At 43.0% G+C, this 15,801-nt stretch overlaps 1 protein-coding gene across 17 annotated transcripts in view; it reads left to right on the forward strand.

Moving 5' to 3' along the window:
- The window catches only part of LOC129810589 (leucine-rich repeat-containing protein 7-like), a 294,865-nt gene that overhangs the window by 266,881 nt on the left and 12,183 nt on the right, over nt 1–15,801 (forward strand). For 16 of the 17 annotated variants that reach the window (XM_055861262.1, XM_055861261.1, XM_055861263.1 and 13 more), the window contains 9 exons: nt 1,078–1,207; nt 1,845–1,960; nt 2,715–2,784; nt 2,914–3,013; nt 3,452–3,576; nt 3,661–3,849; nt 4,020–4,154; nt 7,027–7,138; nt 10,089–10,272. In XM_055861262.1, coding sequence (XP_055717237.1) covers nt 1,078–1,207; nt 1,845–1,960; nt 2,715–2,784; nt 2,914–3,013; nt 3,452–3,576; nt 3,661–3,849; nt 4,020–4,154; nt 7,027–7,138; nt 10,089–10,272 — 1,161 coding nt within the window. Of the gene's footprint in view, nt 1–1,077; nt 1,208–1,844; nt 1,961–2,714; nt 2,785–2,913; nt 3,014–3,451; nt 3,577–3,660; nt 3,850–4,019; nt 4,155–5,770; nt 5,858–7,026; nt 7,139–10,088; nt 10,273–15,801 lie in introns of all 17 variants that reach the window. The other variant, XM_055861274.1, reaches the window with a different exon arrangement.

The following is a 15,801-nucleotide window of genomic DNA, read 5'->3' on the forward strand; positions in this document are numbered from 1 at the left end:
TCCCATGTGCAGTTGCAAACCGTAGTCTGTCTTTTTATGGCGGTTTTGGAGCAGTGGCTTCTTCCTTGCCAAGCGGCCTTTCAGGTTTTACTGAAAATATAGATACTTTTGTACCTGTTTCCTCCAGCATCTTCACAAGGTCCTTTGCTGTTGTTCTGGGATTGATTGTCACTTTTCGCACCAAAGTACGATCATCTCTAGGAAACAGAACGTATCTTCTTCCTGAGCGGTATGACGTCTGCGTGGTCCCATGGTGTTTATACTTGCGTACTATTGTTTGTACAGATGAACGTGGTACCTTCAGGCGTTTGGAAATTGGTTCCAATGAAGAACCAGACTTGTGGATGTCTACAAATTTTTTTCTGAGGTATTGGCTGATTTCTTTTGATTTTTCCATGATGTCAAGCAAAGAGGCACTGAGTTTGAAGGTAGGCCTTAACATACATCCACAGGTACACCTCCAATTTATTCAAATGATGTCAATTAGCCTATCCGAAGCTTCTAAAGCCATGCCATAATTTTGGGGAATTTTCCAAGCTGTTTAAAGCCACAGTCAACTTAGTGTATGTAAACTTCTGACCCACTGGAATTGTGATACAGTGAATTAATAGTGAAATAATCTGTCTGTTAACAATTGTTGAAAAAATTACTTGTGTCATGCACTAAGTAGATGTCTTAACCGACTTACTAAAACTATAGTTTGTTAACAAGACATTTGTGGAGTGGTTGAAAAACATGAGTTTTAATGACTCCAACCTAAGTGTATGTAAATGTTCCACTTCAATAATTCACAGCCCATTTTTTTGCATACGAATTAAGTAGGTCTGTGTAAGTAGGTCTGTACTTCACAGGTTCTTGACAAAATGATATGCACATATTAATATGGTACATCAAAGACATGTGTAGTAGAAAATCTATGCAGATTTGTGGTTGTTTTTCCTTTATTTTTTATTGATAGAGTTTTGGTTATTCTGCTTCTTTACATGTTGATGTTACACTAATAACTAACCAAGTAGAAGTAGCTGTGGCATGAAGGATTCTTAGGGGACTCGTTCTCCTCTTTCTTCCTCTACCCAGTTTATCGCTTTTAGAGGAGTTTGACTGCAGCTGTAATGAATTAGAGTCCCTGCCCCCCACCATTGGCTACCTGCCCAACCTTCGCACGTTTTCTGCTGATGAAAACTTTCTCATTGAACTACCCAGGGAGGTACGTCCGTCTGTCCCAATATCCTCACAGTGCTCCTGTACACTCACACACATACACAATGCTTTTGGTTGTGTATATAACAGTGTTGGGGAATAGTGAACTACATCTAGTTCAACTAGTAATTTAACTACATTTTGCAGTAGCTTGGTGGCAGTTGAAATAAATTCAAATCTTGGTAGTGTTGTCAGTAGTTAATTACTTTTTTGCCATGCAGCGGTGTAGCTAACTATTGGAACTACATGCTACTTTTTTGCAAAAATAATATATAGGTGAGGTAGGCAAGAATTGTCTTGCTTTTTCAGCGTCAGACCTGCCTAATTTTCACTTGAAACGTTGAATAGGCTAAATCACACATGCTGCTAACATCTGACTCCAGAGTGATCTATTCTTGCAATTTGTAGTCTATGACATTTCAGATTGAGATATGATAATTTAGCACAAAGTAGTTTTGATGTAGTGATCTACTTTTTCCTAAGGGTAGCTTTAGTGTAGCTTAACTTCTTCCAGTGTGAAGTAATTGGTAGCATGGTAAACTATATTTTCAGAGTAGCTTCCTCAAAACTGGTAATTTATATGGTTTGGTGTATGGAAGATGGAAAGTAATCACTGAAATATCTGCTTGGCTCTTTTGTTGCAGATTGGGAACTGTAAGAATGTGACAGTCATGTCTTTACGCTCCAATAAGCTGGAGTTTCTACCTGACGAGATCGGGCAGATGACCAAACTACGTGTCCTCAACTTAAGCGACAATAGGTATCTACCGATTGCTCTGCTATGTATACATACAGTAGCACACGCACACACAAAAACACAAACACACAGAAACACAGACACACAGCTAATCCATATGTTCCTCACACTCTCATTGACGAGGAAAAGGCTTGTGTTGTGTGTCTATATATTTACATAGAGCGTAGGTGGAGTGGGGCATTCTTCTGAGGATTTTATATAAACTAGGGAAGCTAGCTAGTGGTTATTATTTTGTTAATAGCACATTAAGATAGCTGCACAGCCTTAGAAAGCACTTCCCCCTGCCCACGGGCTAATTAAGAAAGCTCTTAATGAGATGTTTGGTTGCTCTGCCAGTGATTAACTGGATCCAAGGTAATTAAACCTGACCATCACTTAACACACGACAGCCATTAGTCAGACCTGCCTCTACACGCAGCACCACACACCACAGAGCTGATAGGCTGCCTCAGAACGGGCATCGAACACCCCAACCCTGCATCATCCTACCTACGGTAGCCCACAACACTGTCTCCCTCTGACATATTTCTGTTGTCAAAGTGAGGCAGAGTTTGCTGAGCGTGTTGCCAAGGTGAGTAGTGGGTGTCAGTCAGTCAGAGGCAGGCAGGCTGTTATAGTTCCTTGGCAGAGGAATAGTATTGGCTTTTCACAGGGGACTTAATGATGATCTGTGTCCTTGAACACATCAGAACACAGTGTACTCATTGAGATGATATGCCTTCTTACTCCCCATTTCGTCTTCTTCTCTCTTACACAGATTAAAGAATCTCCCATTCACTTTCACAAAATTAAAAGATCTTGCTGCTCTTTGGCTTTCAGACAATCAGGTAAATATGATCTTATATGTTGTTTGTTAGAAAGAAACACACCTTTACATTTTCGGATCAATTCTATTGTTTTACCTGTGTTAGCTAAACTTGAAGTGTCAATGATGTGTGATTGTCTTCTGTGTGCAGTCCAAGGCCCTGATCCCTCTCCAGACAGAGGCTCATCCAGAGACCAAACAGAGGGTCCTCACCAACTACATGTTCCCTCAGCAACCACGACATGATGAGGGTGAGCTAGCCAGATACTGTGGGTGGAAATGTAACACATGCTGACATGAGGGAAGATGCTCATAGCCAAGTACTTCCACAAAGTGGACGTTGCAGTACTATGAGTATGTGATTTTGTTATCGGTAACGTGCCATGGATATGTATTTACAATTGATGAATGGTGCTTGAAATAACACTGGTATCCCTCATAGTGATATGTGTGCAGAGCATGTGTCACTGAACTACCCTTTGAGGGTTAGATAGACTGGAGATGTAAATTTACTCAGGAATTGAATCCATTTTGAGGTTCCACTTGAGGGAGTTTGACAGATGGTTGGGTTAGGTGCCAGTGCACTGTATGCTGTTGGTGAAGTGAGCATGTCAGAACAGCACCAGTGTGAGACCAGTGCACAATAAGTCAGTGACACCTCCCTGTTTTTCTGCCCGTCCTCTCTGTAGACTACCAGTCAGACAGCGACAGCTTCAACCCCACCTTATGGGAGGAGCAGCGTCAGCAGAGGATGACCGTAGCCTTTGAGTTCGAGGAGAAGAAGGAGGAGGAGGACAACTCTGGAAAAGTCAAGGTTTCACAGGACTTTCTGTTGACCTCAGTTTCCCCCGTTTTTATTTTGTTATTACCGCTTATTTTGCTCGTCCTGTCTGTCCAGGTTGAGATCAATCTGAAGCGCTACCCCACACCGTACCCAGAGGACCTGAAGAACATGGTGAAGTCAGTGCAGAACATGGTGGGCAAGAACCAGCTTCCCCTCAGCACTGGTACTAACTCCTCTGGTACCAACATGGAGTCACGAAAACAAGAACAGTATGAGCCCCCCTGGCCCATGCCCCCCAAAGAGGTAACAGACCAGGTCATACCACACACCAGAGACCCACACATACCACCACACTCTCTCTCTCTCACACACACACAAATACAAAAACAAATGATTAGATTATACATATTCGTCTTTGGCTGAATACAATATATATGTGTCACCCAGTCACTCAGAGTGATCTTCTGTTCCAGGTGATGGAAAGAGAGATGTTAGAGAGAGAGAGAGAGTTCAACAAGACTCAGATGACAGAGCAGGGCATCATCCACAACTCTGCCATCGACATCCCAAAGCGCAAGGACAAGGAGGATCTGACTGAGAGCTCAGAGGTACAGGAGCAATTTCCTTATCTCTTTGTGAAAATGTTAAGTAGTTTGTAGCACTTATTACGCCCTTGTAACACCAGGAAAGTAAAACAAAACAACAGCTTGTATTGAGCACGGTGGGGGAGAGAGTAATGATATGAATGTTTACACTGCAGCCTCAAGGTCCTCTCCGGCCGTTATGTCAGATTTAGTCCTTAGTTGCCTTGGACATCTCAATGTGAGAGTTCGGGTAGAGGTGAGACCACCTGTATTGAACGCATGGGAACTGCATTTCATTGAAAGAACTGAGTGGGTGTGTCCAAACTTTTTCAAAGACATAGATTAATGTAGTATCAGGTTTCAGTGTTTTTGACTTATGGCCAGGTGTGACAAAGTTTGAGAGAGCAATGTATTAAACCCAGGGCCATGGAACTGTAGCGCAGCAGCTTTTTAGAGGTGATGTGATTGAAACCTGCAGAGATCATAGAATCCTTTCATCTGGAAGCCTCAAAGGCCCCATGATGGCCTCAACTGGGTCTTTGTTAACTTGTTAGCTCTCTCTCTGAATACGCAGAGGAGTCTGTGTCAGACAGGTAGTCTGCTGAGGTGCTGTTTTCAGAATTTTTTTATGCTGTGTGCAAAAAGGTGCATTATCTTGGCATAATATCATATTGGGGCTGAAATGGAGGTTAACTCGGCCATAACTCAAATGTCAAGTATTAGTGCATTTGCAAGTCCCCAGGGGGCAACCTGGTGCAGAATTTGTAGCCTTTAATAAGGCCTAAATACTGCACAACGAACAGCAGAGGCTGTTGAACAAACAGAGCAAAGGTCAGTGTTAAATGCCAATTGCATTCAGAGGACTCCAAGAGGCTAGATCTGAATAAGCGCCTGTTCCCAGAGTCAAGTGGTCAGCATCTGGAGATGAATAAAGCAGGTCATACAATATGTATCTTGTATCTGCTTACTGTCATTTCTTTGTAAGCTCTATAGGAGCCCAGAGTTTGGGTCATTTACATCAGGGTTGTAAATGCACTCATGCTGGTTGTGAGTCCTTTTAACATTGCATATATTTAAGATGAGATGTAGATTAGATTTTACTTTAACTTGTAAAATGAAAATACATCTATAATCCCCTTTCCAGTGGAAGTAGGTTCCAACTTCCAAGGAGTCAGCTAGCAACCACTTCTTTTCCTAACCCTAAATCTGGAAGGTCCTCCTGTGCTTGGCACTCTGCTATATCTCTACCTCTGACAGAGCTGCAATGTCCTGTGTACTTTGTGTCCATAACTGCTTTTGGATTGCCTCATGCTGTCTCCTCCCATAAAACCCCAGGGAGAAAGAGACCCTTGGGTGCTGCGGTGCCACAACGAGAACTGGGTCACTGGGTGGGGGGCTGGTGGGGAGGGGGGCTGGAGGGGTTGGGTGATGGAGTGGTGGGGGGATGGATGGGGTGGGATGGAGGGGTGGGGGGTGGGGGGGGTGGGGTGGGGGGCTGGAGGGGTGGGGGGATAAAGGGGTGGGGGGGCTGATGTCATAAACCATGCTTCTTTACCTCACACAACTTTTTTTTGTAGAACCATGAAAACTTCCTCTCCATCTTTTATTTGTTCGTATGTGTGTTTGTTTGTTTTGCTTAGATTTCTTTACATCGCGTGGTTCCCAAGCTGCCACAGCCAGAGAATGCGTCCTCAGCCGTTACAGCTTCTTCCTGTTTTTGCCTCATAGTAAGTGGCTGTGAGATCAGACATTAGACAGTCTGCTCAACCACGGCTCGGCTGGCGTGACTTCACACTGCCTCTTTGCACGCTGACAAAGACTATGAAACATCTGGAGAAACAAAGTCGGAGTATCATGAAATATGAAGATAAAAGCCGAGAACTCTCTCTAATGAACAGTGAAACTGTAGATATGTAATGTATACAATGTGCAGTACTTATGAAGAGGAAATGTTTTATGCAAGGTCTGCATCATGGCATATATGGTATAAACAGTAGTGTGCAAACGGGCAGTAGACTGGCAGTGCCAAGGCTAACTCCAGCACTTATTGGCATCACCACACTACAGTCTCTTCACAGCTGTTTGTTTTTAGTTAATCAAGCATTCCTGTGAGACGTGGCCAAAGCATCAAGCCTGGCATACCAATTACTCCCAGCCACAGAGAAGGTGCTGGTAAATTATGGACACAATCTTTGGAGTGATTTAAGGTGACATTTTTACCCAAAGCAGAAAGCGGTTGCAGCTGTCGTTGCGTGTCATGTAACACTGAACATGCTGAACCCTCATAGTAGCCTCATCATGGGTATGGATTTATAGACATTTAATTATATGTTTTGAAACATATAGCGCAGAATTATCGGATATATTGCGATCTCTTTTTTACACGAGAGAAAAAGAAGATGGAGGGAGATACAGATATGCCAGTGAGACAGTGCTGTTTAGTGAGTGTTCCTGGGATGTGGTTCCTGGAGTCGCCTGGCAAGCAGGCCTGGTGGTCTCTCTCCGCTCGGCTGCCTCAGCCTGCCCTGTGGGGGTGCAGTGAGCAGAGCAGGGCTGCAGATGTGGGACATCAGGTGTGGGAAGTAGGCTCTCCTGTAGCAAGCAGCTGGACCTCTAAGCCCTAAGAGAGAAGGAAGTCACAGATAGGACATGCTCCAGTGGGTTACACATCACTAAGATATAGAGACAATATATCAGTTACTGATGACACTATCAGTATAAGCAGTACAATAATGATCAGTTATGTACTATATTTGTGTCCTTTTGTTAGTTCCTGCCTCAGGAACCTCACTGAGCTTGTGGAGTTAAGTCGTTGAAAATGTTAACCAAGCTGTGTATCGGTTTTTGTCTTTTTGTCATTTGTTCAGAAATAACAATGTGTAATAACTTTTCTCAGGATTCTATGAGCGGCTCTCCGAATGATATCCGTATCTCTGATATGAGGCCCACCCTGGTGGAACCGTCCATGTACAAACCAAAGGTTGTATTACTGGGGAAAGACAAGAAAGGTAGGCCGTAAACTCCCATCGCTGGTATTCTACTTCAGTACAAACACAACCATTATCATTAAGGTTATATCATCACTGCTCTTTGTTCCTCTAAACTCATTTCAGAAAACAAAAATTTGTGATGTTAGAGGTCAAAGATCATACCCCCAAGACATGCTAACCTCCCCTGTTATTGGTAATGGTGAAAGGAAAGCATGTGTTGGGGGGTATGATCTTTGACACTGTAACTTTCTCAGTCATTGTTATTCACAATTCATTCAGGATTATCCATAATAATGGTAGCATCCACATTAATGTAGTGTTTAGAAATATATTATATTCTTATTTCTAAGAAAATGTACTCTAAAATTACACAATAAATGATTTACCGTTCATTTCTATTGGGCACAAAATAATCTGAAACACAACCCAAAAAAACTGTGAATGCATCAAACAAGTTTGTAGAGTCACAAACTTGATGTAGACATTGCATGCTAGGAAAATGGGTAAAAATGCTAGGAAAATGGGTAAAAAAAACGTTTTAATACTTTATAAGAATCTTTAGAGGTGTCAATCATTTTTATCCCTACCTTTTTGAGATAAACAATGATTACTTGTTAAACAAAATCTCTTTCTCTGAACAATTATACTAGTATAAAATAATATAATTCCCCAATGGCCATAGAGAGGCTTTTATTCTCTATTTTGGTTAGGCCAGGGTGTGACTAGGGTGGGCATTCTAGTTTCTTTATTTCTATGTTTTCTATTTCTTTGTTTTTGGCCGAGTGTGGTTCCCAATCAGAGGCAGCTGTCTATCGTTGTCTCTGATTGGGAATCATACTTAGGCAGCCTTTTCCCACCTGTGTTTTGTGGGTAGTTAGTTTCTGTTTAGTGTCTACACCTGACAGAACTGTTTCGGTTTTTCACTTTTTTATTTTGTTTGAGTGTTTTTGTGAAATAAAATATCATGAACACTTACCACGCTGCACTTTGGTCCATGCCTTCCGACGAGAGACGTTACATTTGGACCTACTCATTCAAGGGTTTTTCTTTAGTTTTACTATTTTCTACATTACATTTTATCAAGGCACACCTGTTAATTGAAATGCATTCCAGGTGACTATCTCATGAAGCTGGTTGAGAGAATGTCAAGAGTTTTCAAAGCTGTCATCAAGGCAAAGGGTGGCTACTTTGAAGAATCTCAAATATAAAAATACATTTCATTTGTTTAACACTTTTTTGGTTACTACATGATTCCATATGTGTTATTTCATAGTTTTGATGTCTTCACTATTATTCTACAATGTAGAAAATAGTAAAAATAAAGAAAAACGCTTGAATGAGTAGGTGTGTCCAAACTTTTGACTGGTACTGTATATCTTGGGCCATACTTTCAAACTGATAAACCAGAGAGTAAGCTGATTGACTAGTTGCTGCAGGCCATTTGGGCTGATATCTCAATCGGTGGGAGGCTGACCCCTATCAGTAAATACACTCACTCTCCGCTCTTATCCTGTTCTGACATGAAAAAGCCTCAAGCTTTCTAAACTCTACAGTGAAAATCCCTGTGTTTGCTATTGTTATTTCTAATTGCATGGTTGTTTCCTCCTGTGAGATTACAAAGCATAGTCCTACAATGCACAATTATTATATAATGTCCTTGGGGAGTTTTGTATTCTAATTAGGTACGGTATAAAGAATAAGGGCGATTCCACGCCAGCGGGAGCGGGAATAATATTTTTGGTATCTCAGATTGTTCTGGCAATTCTCACATAGAAAATTAATTGGGAGGAAGGATGTTTAAAATGCTTTTTACATTTGTATCACAAATGATTAATTTTGAAAATCATGATGAAATTGGCCATTTTATGCCCTTTATAGATGCCTCCTGTAAGACCATATGATCTGTGAACCGTATATGATACAGACAACATCTTGGTGTCATTATACTCCTTATAGTGGTCTCTCTAATATGCAGTATGTCTATATTCTGAAATACAAATATTCACATTCATTTATTCAACATTAAAAATATTTATTCCTCAAAACGACCCTTTTAGATTGTGTTCATTTTAAGACAGATTGTTCGGGACAATATACTCTACAAGGTCATCACATTTCTAGAGTGGTCTCTCTGCTAATTCTGAAGGTTTGATACATTTATGAGCACCACCAACACCGTGAATGGGAAAATAGATTAAATGCAAACTCCCTCTGCTGGTGTCTTGCTGAATGTGCAATCCTAAAGGAGGGCTGTGATTGGTTACTGACCTATAACGTCAATTTCTATATATAAAATGGGTCATATCATTAAAAGTACCAGAGACCACACTCTGTAAATTAGAGATGTTTACAAACAATATGTCAAAAAATAAGCTTAATCAAAAAGGGTAGTTTAGAAATACTAATATTACTATTTATCGCATTGAATAAATACACATCAAAATGTATATTTCAGCATAAAGATATAGTACATATTAGAGAGACCACTATAAGGAGTATAATGACACCAAGATGTTGTCTGTATCATATATGGTTCACAGATCATATGGTCTTACAGAAGGCATGTATAGGTCTATAAAGGGCATAAAATGTCAATGTTACTCATTATACAAAAAAATGTTTTTGATACAAATGTAAAAAGCATGTTAAACATCCTTTCTCCCAATGAAGTACCTATGTGAGAATTGCCAGAACTATCTGAGATACCAAAAATATTTGGCGTGGAATCGCCCATGTTTATTGCAATCCATTACATAACGACTCACCGTTGGATTGAGGAGAACAGCATCCAATTCTGTCCAATAGTTTTGCTCCCCTGGAGACCCAGCTTTAACCCACATTTCAAGTAGAAACATGAGCAGTGACCTTTTGAAAATAACATAACTCCTTAAGCCCCTATTCAAATTCATTTTTCAGGTAGATGACATCAGAGACATGTCAATGCTTTTCTCTTGCCCTTCCCTGTCAGAGTCTACAGATGAATCAGATCCGGATAAGATGCATTGCCTGAACAACAGTGGCTCGTCGGCCACCTACTCGGACTACTCTCCATCCCAGGGTTCTTCTGGCTCCTCTAACCCCCCGGGCAACGTGGCCGCCCTGCAGGCTGCTGGGAAGGATGGAGGAGTGCCTCAACAACACTGGACCAACAGGTGGGTAGTGGCTCACCGGCTTTCAACCCACAGTCCTCACACAGAACCAGTGGCCAGCTACAGACACACGCCTGATAGCAAGCTTACGGTGACCTATGATCGGTCTTCCATTGGCAAAATAAGCATAGCCCCATATCGTCTGTTTGCCGACCATGGTCTGATGTCAGTTTGCCTACCATGGTGTGCTGCCTCAGCCACCTGTGGTCTGATAAGTGCTTGCTAGCTGGGTCACTTCCAGTACTGTTCTATACTGTGTAAATATGTCATTTAGCAGGCATCGATTCCAGCTGTCTGTTTCTTGAGACAGGGATGTTGTGTAGAGCACCTGGGTGAACAAGGGTTGGAACTCCAGCTGTCAAGAGGCTGTGTGAGGGGAGAGAGTGGTGCAACAAGGCTCTTTTAAATCTCTCATTAACATACATCTCCATAAGACTGACAGAGCACAGCACAGCACACCTCTCTCTCTCTCTCTCTCTCTCTCTCTCTCTCTCTCTCTCTCTCTCTCTCTCTCTCTCTCTCTCTAGCTCTCTCTCTCTCTCTCTCTCTCTCTCTCTCTCTCTCTCGCTCTCTCTCTCTCTCTCTCTCTCTCTCTCTCTCTCTAGCTCTCGCTCTCTCTCTCTCTCTAGCTCTCGCTCTCTCTCTCTCTCTCGCCCCCTCTCTCTCTCTCTCTAGCTCTCGCTCTCTCTCTCTCTCTAGCTCTCGCCCCCTCTCTCTCTCTCTAGCTCTCCCACTCTCTCTCTCTAGCTCTCGCACTCTCTCTCTCTAGCTCTCGCACTCTCTCTCTCTAGCTCTCGCACTCTCTCTCTCTAGCTCTCGCACTCTCTCTCTCTAGCTCTCGCACTCTCTCTCTCTAGCTCTCGCACTCTCTCTCTCTCTAGCTCTCGCACTCTCTCTCTCTAGCTCTCGCACTCTCTCTCTCTAGCTCTCGCACTCTCTCTCTCTAGCTCTCGCACTCTCTCTCTCTAGCTCTCTCTCTCTCTCTCTCTAGCTCTCGCACTCTCTCTCTCTAGCTCTCTCTCTCTCTCTCTCTCTAGCTCTCGCACTCTCTCTAGCTCTCGCACTCTCTCTCTCTCTCTCTCTAGCTCTCGCACTCTCTCTCTCTCTCTCTAGCTCTCGCACTCTCTCTCTCTCTCTCTAGCTCTCGCACTCGCTCTCTCTCTCTCTCTCTCTCTCTAGCTCTCGCACTCTCTCTCTCTCTCTAGCTCTCGCACTCTCGCACTCTCTCTAGCTCTCGCACTCTCTCTCTCTCTCTCTCTCTCTAGCTCTCGCACTCTCTCTCTCTCTCTCTCTCTAGCTCTCGCACTCTCTCTCTCTCTCTCTAGCTCTCGCACTCTCTCTCTCTCTCTCTCTCTCTAGCTCTCTCACTCTCTCTCTCTCTCTAGCTCTCGCACTCTCTCTCTCTCTCTCACTCTCTCTAGCTCTCTCGCACTCTCTCTAGCTCTCTCGCACTCTCTCTCTCTCTCTCTCTAGCTCTCTAGCTCTCTAGCTCTCGCACTCTCTCTCTCTCTCTCTCTCGCACTCTCTCTAGCTCTCTCGCACTCTCTCTAGCTCTCTCGCACTCTCTCTCTCTCTCTCTCTCTCTAGCTCTCGCACTCTCTCTCTCTCTCTCTAGCTCTCGCACTCTCTCTCTCTCTCTAGCTCTCGCACTCTCTCTCTCTCTCTAGCTCTCGCACTCTCTCTCTCTCTCTAGCTCTCGCACTCTCTCTCTCTAGCTCTCTCGCACTCTCTCTAGCTCTCTCGCACTCTCTCTAGCTCTCTCGCACTCTCTCTCTCTCTAGCTCTCTAGCTCTCTAGCTCTCTCACTCTCTCTAGCTCTCGTACTCTCTCTCACTCTCTCTAGCTCTCTCGCACTCTCTCTAGCTCTCTCTCTCTCTCTCTAGCTCTCTCGCACTCTCTCGCTCTCTCTCTAGCTCTCGCACTCTCTCTCTAGCTCTCGCACTCTCTCTCTAGCTCTCGCACTCTCTCTCTCTCTCTCTAGCTCTCGCACTCTCTCTCTAGCTCTCGCACTCTCTCTCTAGCTCTCGCACTCTCTCTCTAGCTCTCGCACTCTCTCTCTAGCTCTCGCACTCTCTCTCTCTCTCTCTAGCTCTCGCACTCTCTCTCTCTCTCTCTAGCTCTCGCACTCTCTCTCTAGCTCTCGCACTCTCTCTCTAGCTCTCGCACTCTCTCTCTAGCTCTCGCACTCTCTCTCTAGCTCTCGCACTCTCGCACTCTCGCACTCTCGCACTCTCTCTCTCTCTCTCTCTCTATCTCTCTCTCTATCTCTCTCTCTCTCTCTCTCTCTCTCTCTCTCTCTGGCTCTCTCTCGCTCTCTCTAGCTCTCTCTAGCTCTCTCTAGCTCTCTCTAGCTCTCTCTCAGACCAAGGTCAGGGGTTGGGCTCTCTATCCACTCTCATCTTCATTGAAATGCAACTGAAACACAAAATTTCTTCTGACTGAATCCTGGTTAAAGATGGAGCTCTCAGTGAAAAAGCCTTTTTTCATCTGTGGATAAAATTCACGTTGACTTGTTTGATATTCCTACTGTTACTTTCAGACCTCTATGGAAAACAGTCCAGCTCAAATCTGGACATATTTTCCTTTGATAAAATATTTCAAAAAATATTCCCTTTCAAATGTCAGCAGTATAGCTTGAGACAAACATTACTTTAAAATAAACAGTACCTTACTATTTTAATGCAGCCTTTGATTTGACCTATCAAAACTCCAAGTCAAGGAAGACATCTGTATTTCAAAGCATATTTTCGGGTCGATTATGAATGTTACCCTCTATTCTATGGATTCTAAGTACCAGTCAAAGTATGGGCACACCTACTCATTCCTAGGGGTTTCTTTATTTTTACTATTTTCTACATTGTAGAATAATAGTAAAGATATCAAAAAATTGAAATAACACATATGGAATCATGTAGTAACCAATTTTGTTTTAAACAAATCAAAATATTTTTTATATTTGAGATTCTTCAAAGTAGCCACCCTTTGCCTTGATGACAGCTTTGCACACTCTTGACATTCTCTCAACCAACTTCATGAGATAGTCACCTGGAATGCATTTAAATTAACAGGTTTTAATGCATTTCCTTTTTAATGCATTTGAGACAATCAGTTGTGTTGTGACAAGGTAGAAGTGGTATACAGAAGATAGCCCTATTTGGTAAAATACCAAATCCATATTATGGCAAGAACAGCTCAAATAAGAAAAGAGAAATGACAGTCCATCATTACTTTAATTCCGAAACTTTCGAGAACTTTGAAAGTTTCTTCAAGTGCAGTCGCAAAAACCATCAAGCGCTATGATGAAACTGGCTCTCATGAGGACCGCCACAGGAAAGAAAGACCCAGAGTTACCTCTGCTGCAGAGGATAAGTTCATTAGAGTTAACTGCATCTCAGATTGCAGCCCAAATAAATGCTTCACAGAGTTCAAGTAACAGACACATCTCAACATCAATTGTTCAGAGGAGACTGCGTGAATCAGGCCTTCATGGTCGATTGTTGCAAAGAAACCACTACTAAAGGACACCAATAAGAAGAAGAGACTTGCTTGGGCCAAGAAACACACGCAATTAGGTGGAAATTTTGTGGAAATCTGTCTTTTGGTCTGATGAGTCTAAATTTAATATTTTTGGTTCCAACCGCCGTGTCTTTGTGAGACACAGAGTAGATGAACGGATTATCTCTGCATGTGTGGTTCCCACCATGAAGTATGGAGGAGAAGGTGTGGTGGTGTGGGGGTGCTTTGCTCGCGACACTGTCAGTGATTTATTTAGAATTCAAGGCACACTTAACCAGCATGGCTACCACAGCATTCTGAAGCAATATGCCATCCCATCTGGTTTGCGCTTAGTGGGACTATCATTTGTTTTTCAACAGGACAATGACCCAAAACACACCTCCAGGGCTATTTGACCAAGAAGGTGTCACGGATCCCTCCGGAACTTTTATTACGCAAACAGCACTGTTGTGCTGTCTCTACACATCCAGACGTTCCTGTCTGTCGGCCCACATATTCTCATCCACATCACATCGGATATTTTCCCTTCCAATGCAACGTGGAAAGAATCTTTTGGAATGCCTTATCCATCCTCTGCAGGCGTCTACTGTGATGTCCTCACATGCTGCATCCATTGCAGCCAGCAGGGTCATCTGTGTGTGTGGCTGACGATCGTACACCTTCCACCTCCATGCTGAAAAGAACTCCTCAATTGGGTTAAGGAATGGTGAATAAGGTGGGAGGAATTCTATGAGCATCCTCGGGTGGGTCACAAACCATTGCCTTATGATGTTTGATCGATGGAAACTCACATTATCACAAATGACCACATACTTTGGCAAATCCTCTCTAAACAGACCCCTCTCATCATCAGGGATGAGAGCCCTGTAGAGAGTCTCTAAAAAGTTGAGTAGATGCTGGGTGTTGTATGGCCCTATAAGGGGGATATGGGTTAGGACACCATGCTCTGAAATAGCAGCACACATGCTGATATTTCCTCCCCGTTGGCCTGGCAAATCCACAGTAGCTCTGTGACCGATGATATTCCGACCCCGCCTTCTGCATTTGGTCAGGTTGAAGCCAGCCTCATCCACGTATACAAAGTTGTGAGAGGGTTCACTTGATTCCAACTCCATTATACGCTATATCCCAGAACACAGTTGAATTTGTTTTGGTAAGGAAGAGTGACATAAAATGTACATATATTGCATGTTCCTTCCACAGCAATGGAAATGTGTGCAGTTTATGCTTACTGTACTATGTATCACTATAAAATGTTGCTGTAAAGTAGTTACATAGATATATGTTTTACCTGTACATACTGGTACCATAGCTCCTTAACTCTGTCCTCATTCCTTTGGAATGGTACACGGTACAGCTGTTTCATACTCATCTGGTTTCTATGCAGCACCCTGTCGATGGTTGAGATGCTAACCGTATGGATGTTTTCAAAGACATCTTTGTCTTCTATAATGGTCCTTTGTATTTCCCTGAGTCTCATGGCATTATTTGCTCAGACCATGGTGCAAATAGCCTCCTCCTGTTGAGGTGTGAAAAGGCGTCCTCTGCCACCGGTTTGAGGTAATCTTGCAGTCCTATGTGGGGAAAAATGCAGTGATGCATCGCACACTTTCACATAGACAAAAACTATGCGAACACACATTTTACTGTAAAAGATACAGGTGGGTGCATGTAAGGTGCAGTATGTATCTGTATAGAGTATATTTCTGTATGCTGTGAAATACAAGGGGACTACTGTAATATGAAGCATTGTAGGAAGTATACAGTATACTGCTTATATACAGTAACAGTGCACTGTACATTGGTGGACATACCTGTTCTCTCTTCGAAACGTTTGAACTATTGAGGACACGGTTGATCTCCCAATATTCGGCTGCACCCTTCGACCCGCCTCAGCCATTGTAAGGCCATGATTGACAACATGGTCTACAATAGTGGCCCTTATGTCATCAGATATGCGCCTATGTCCTCTTCTGCCTCTTCCTCTGTTTTGCCTTCCACCACGCATCCTTGCTC

The sequence above is a fragment of the Salvelinus fontinalis genome, chromosome 14 (assembly GCF_029448725.1).
Source record: "Salvelinus fontinalis isolate EN_2023a chromosome 14, ASM2944872v1, whole genome shotgun sequence".
Lineage (NCBI taxonomy): Eukaryota > Metazoa > Chordata > Actinopteri > Salmoniformes > Salmonidae > Salvelinus > Salvelinus fontinalis.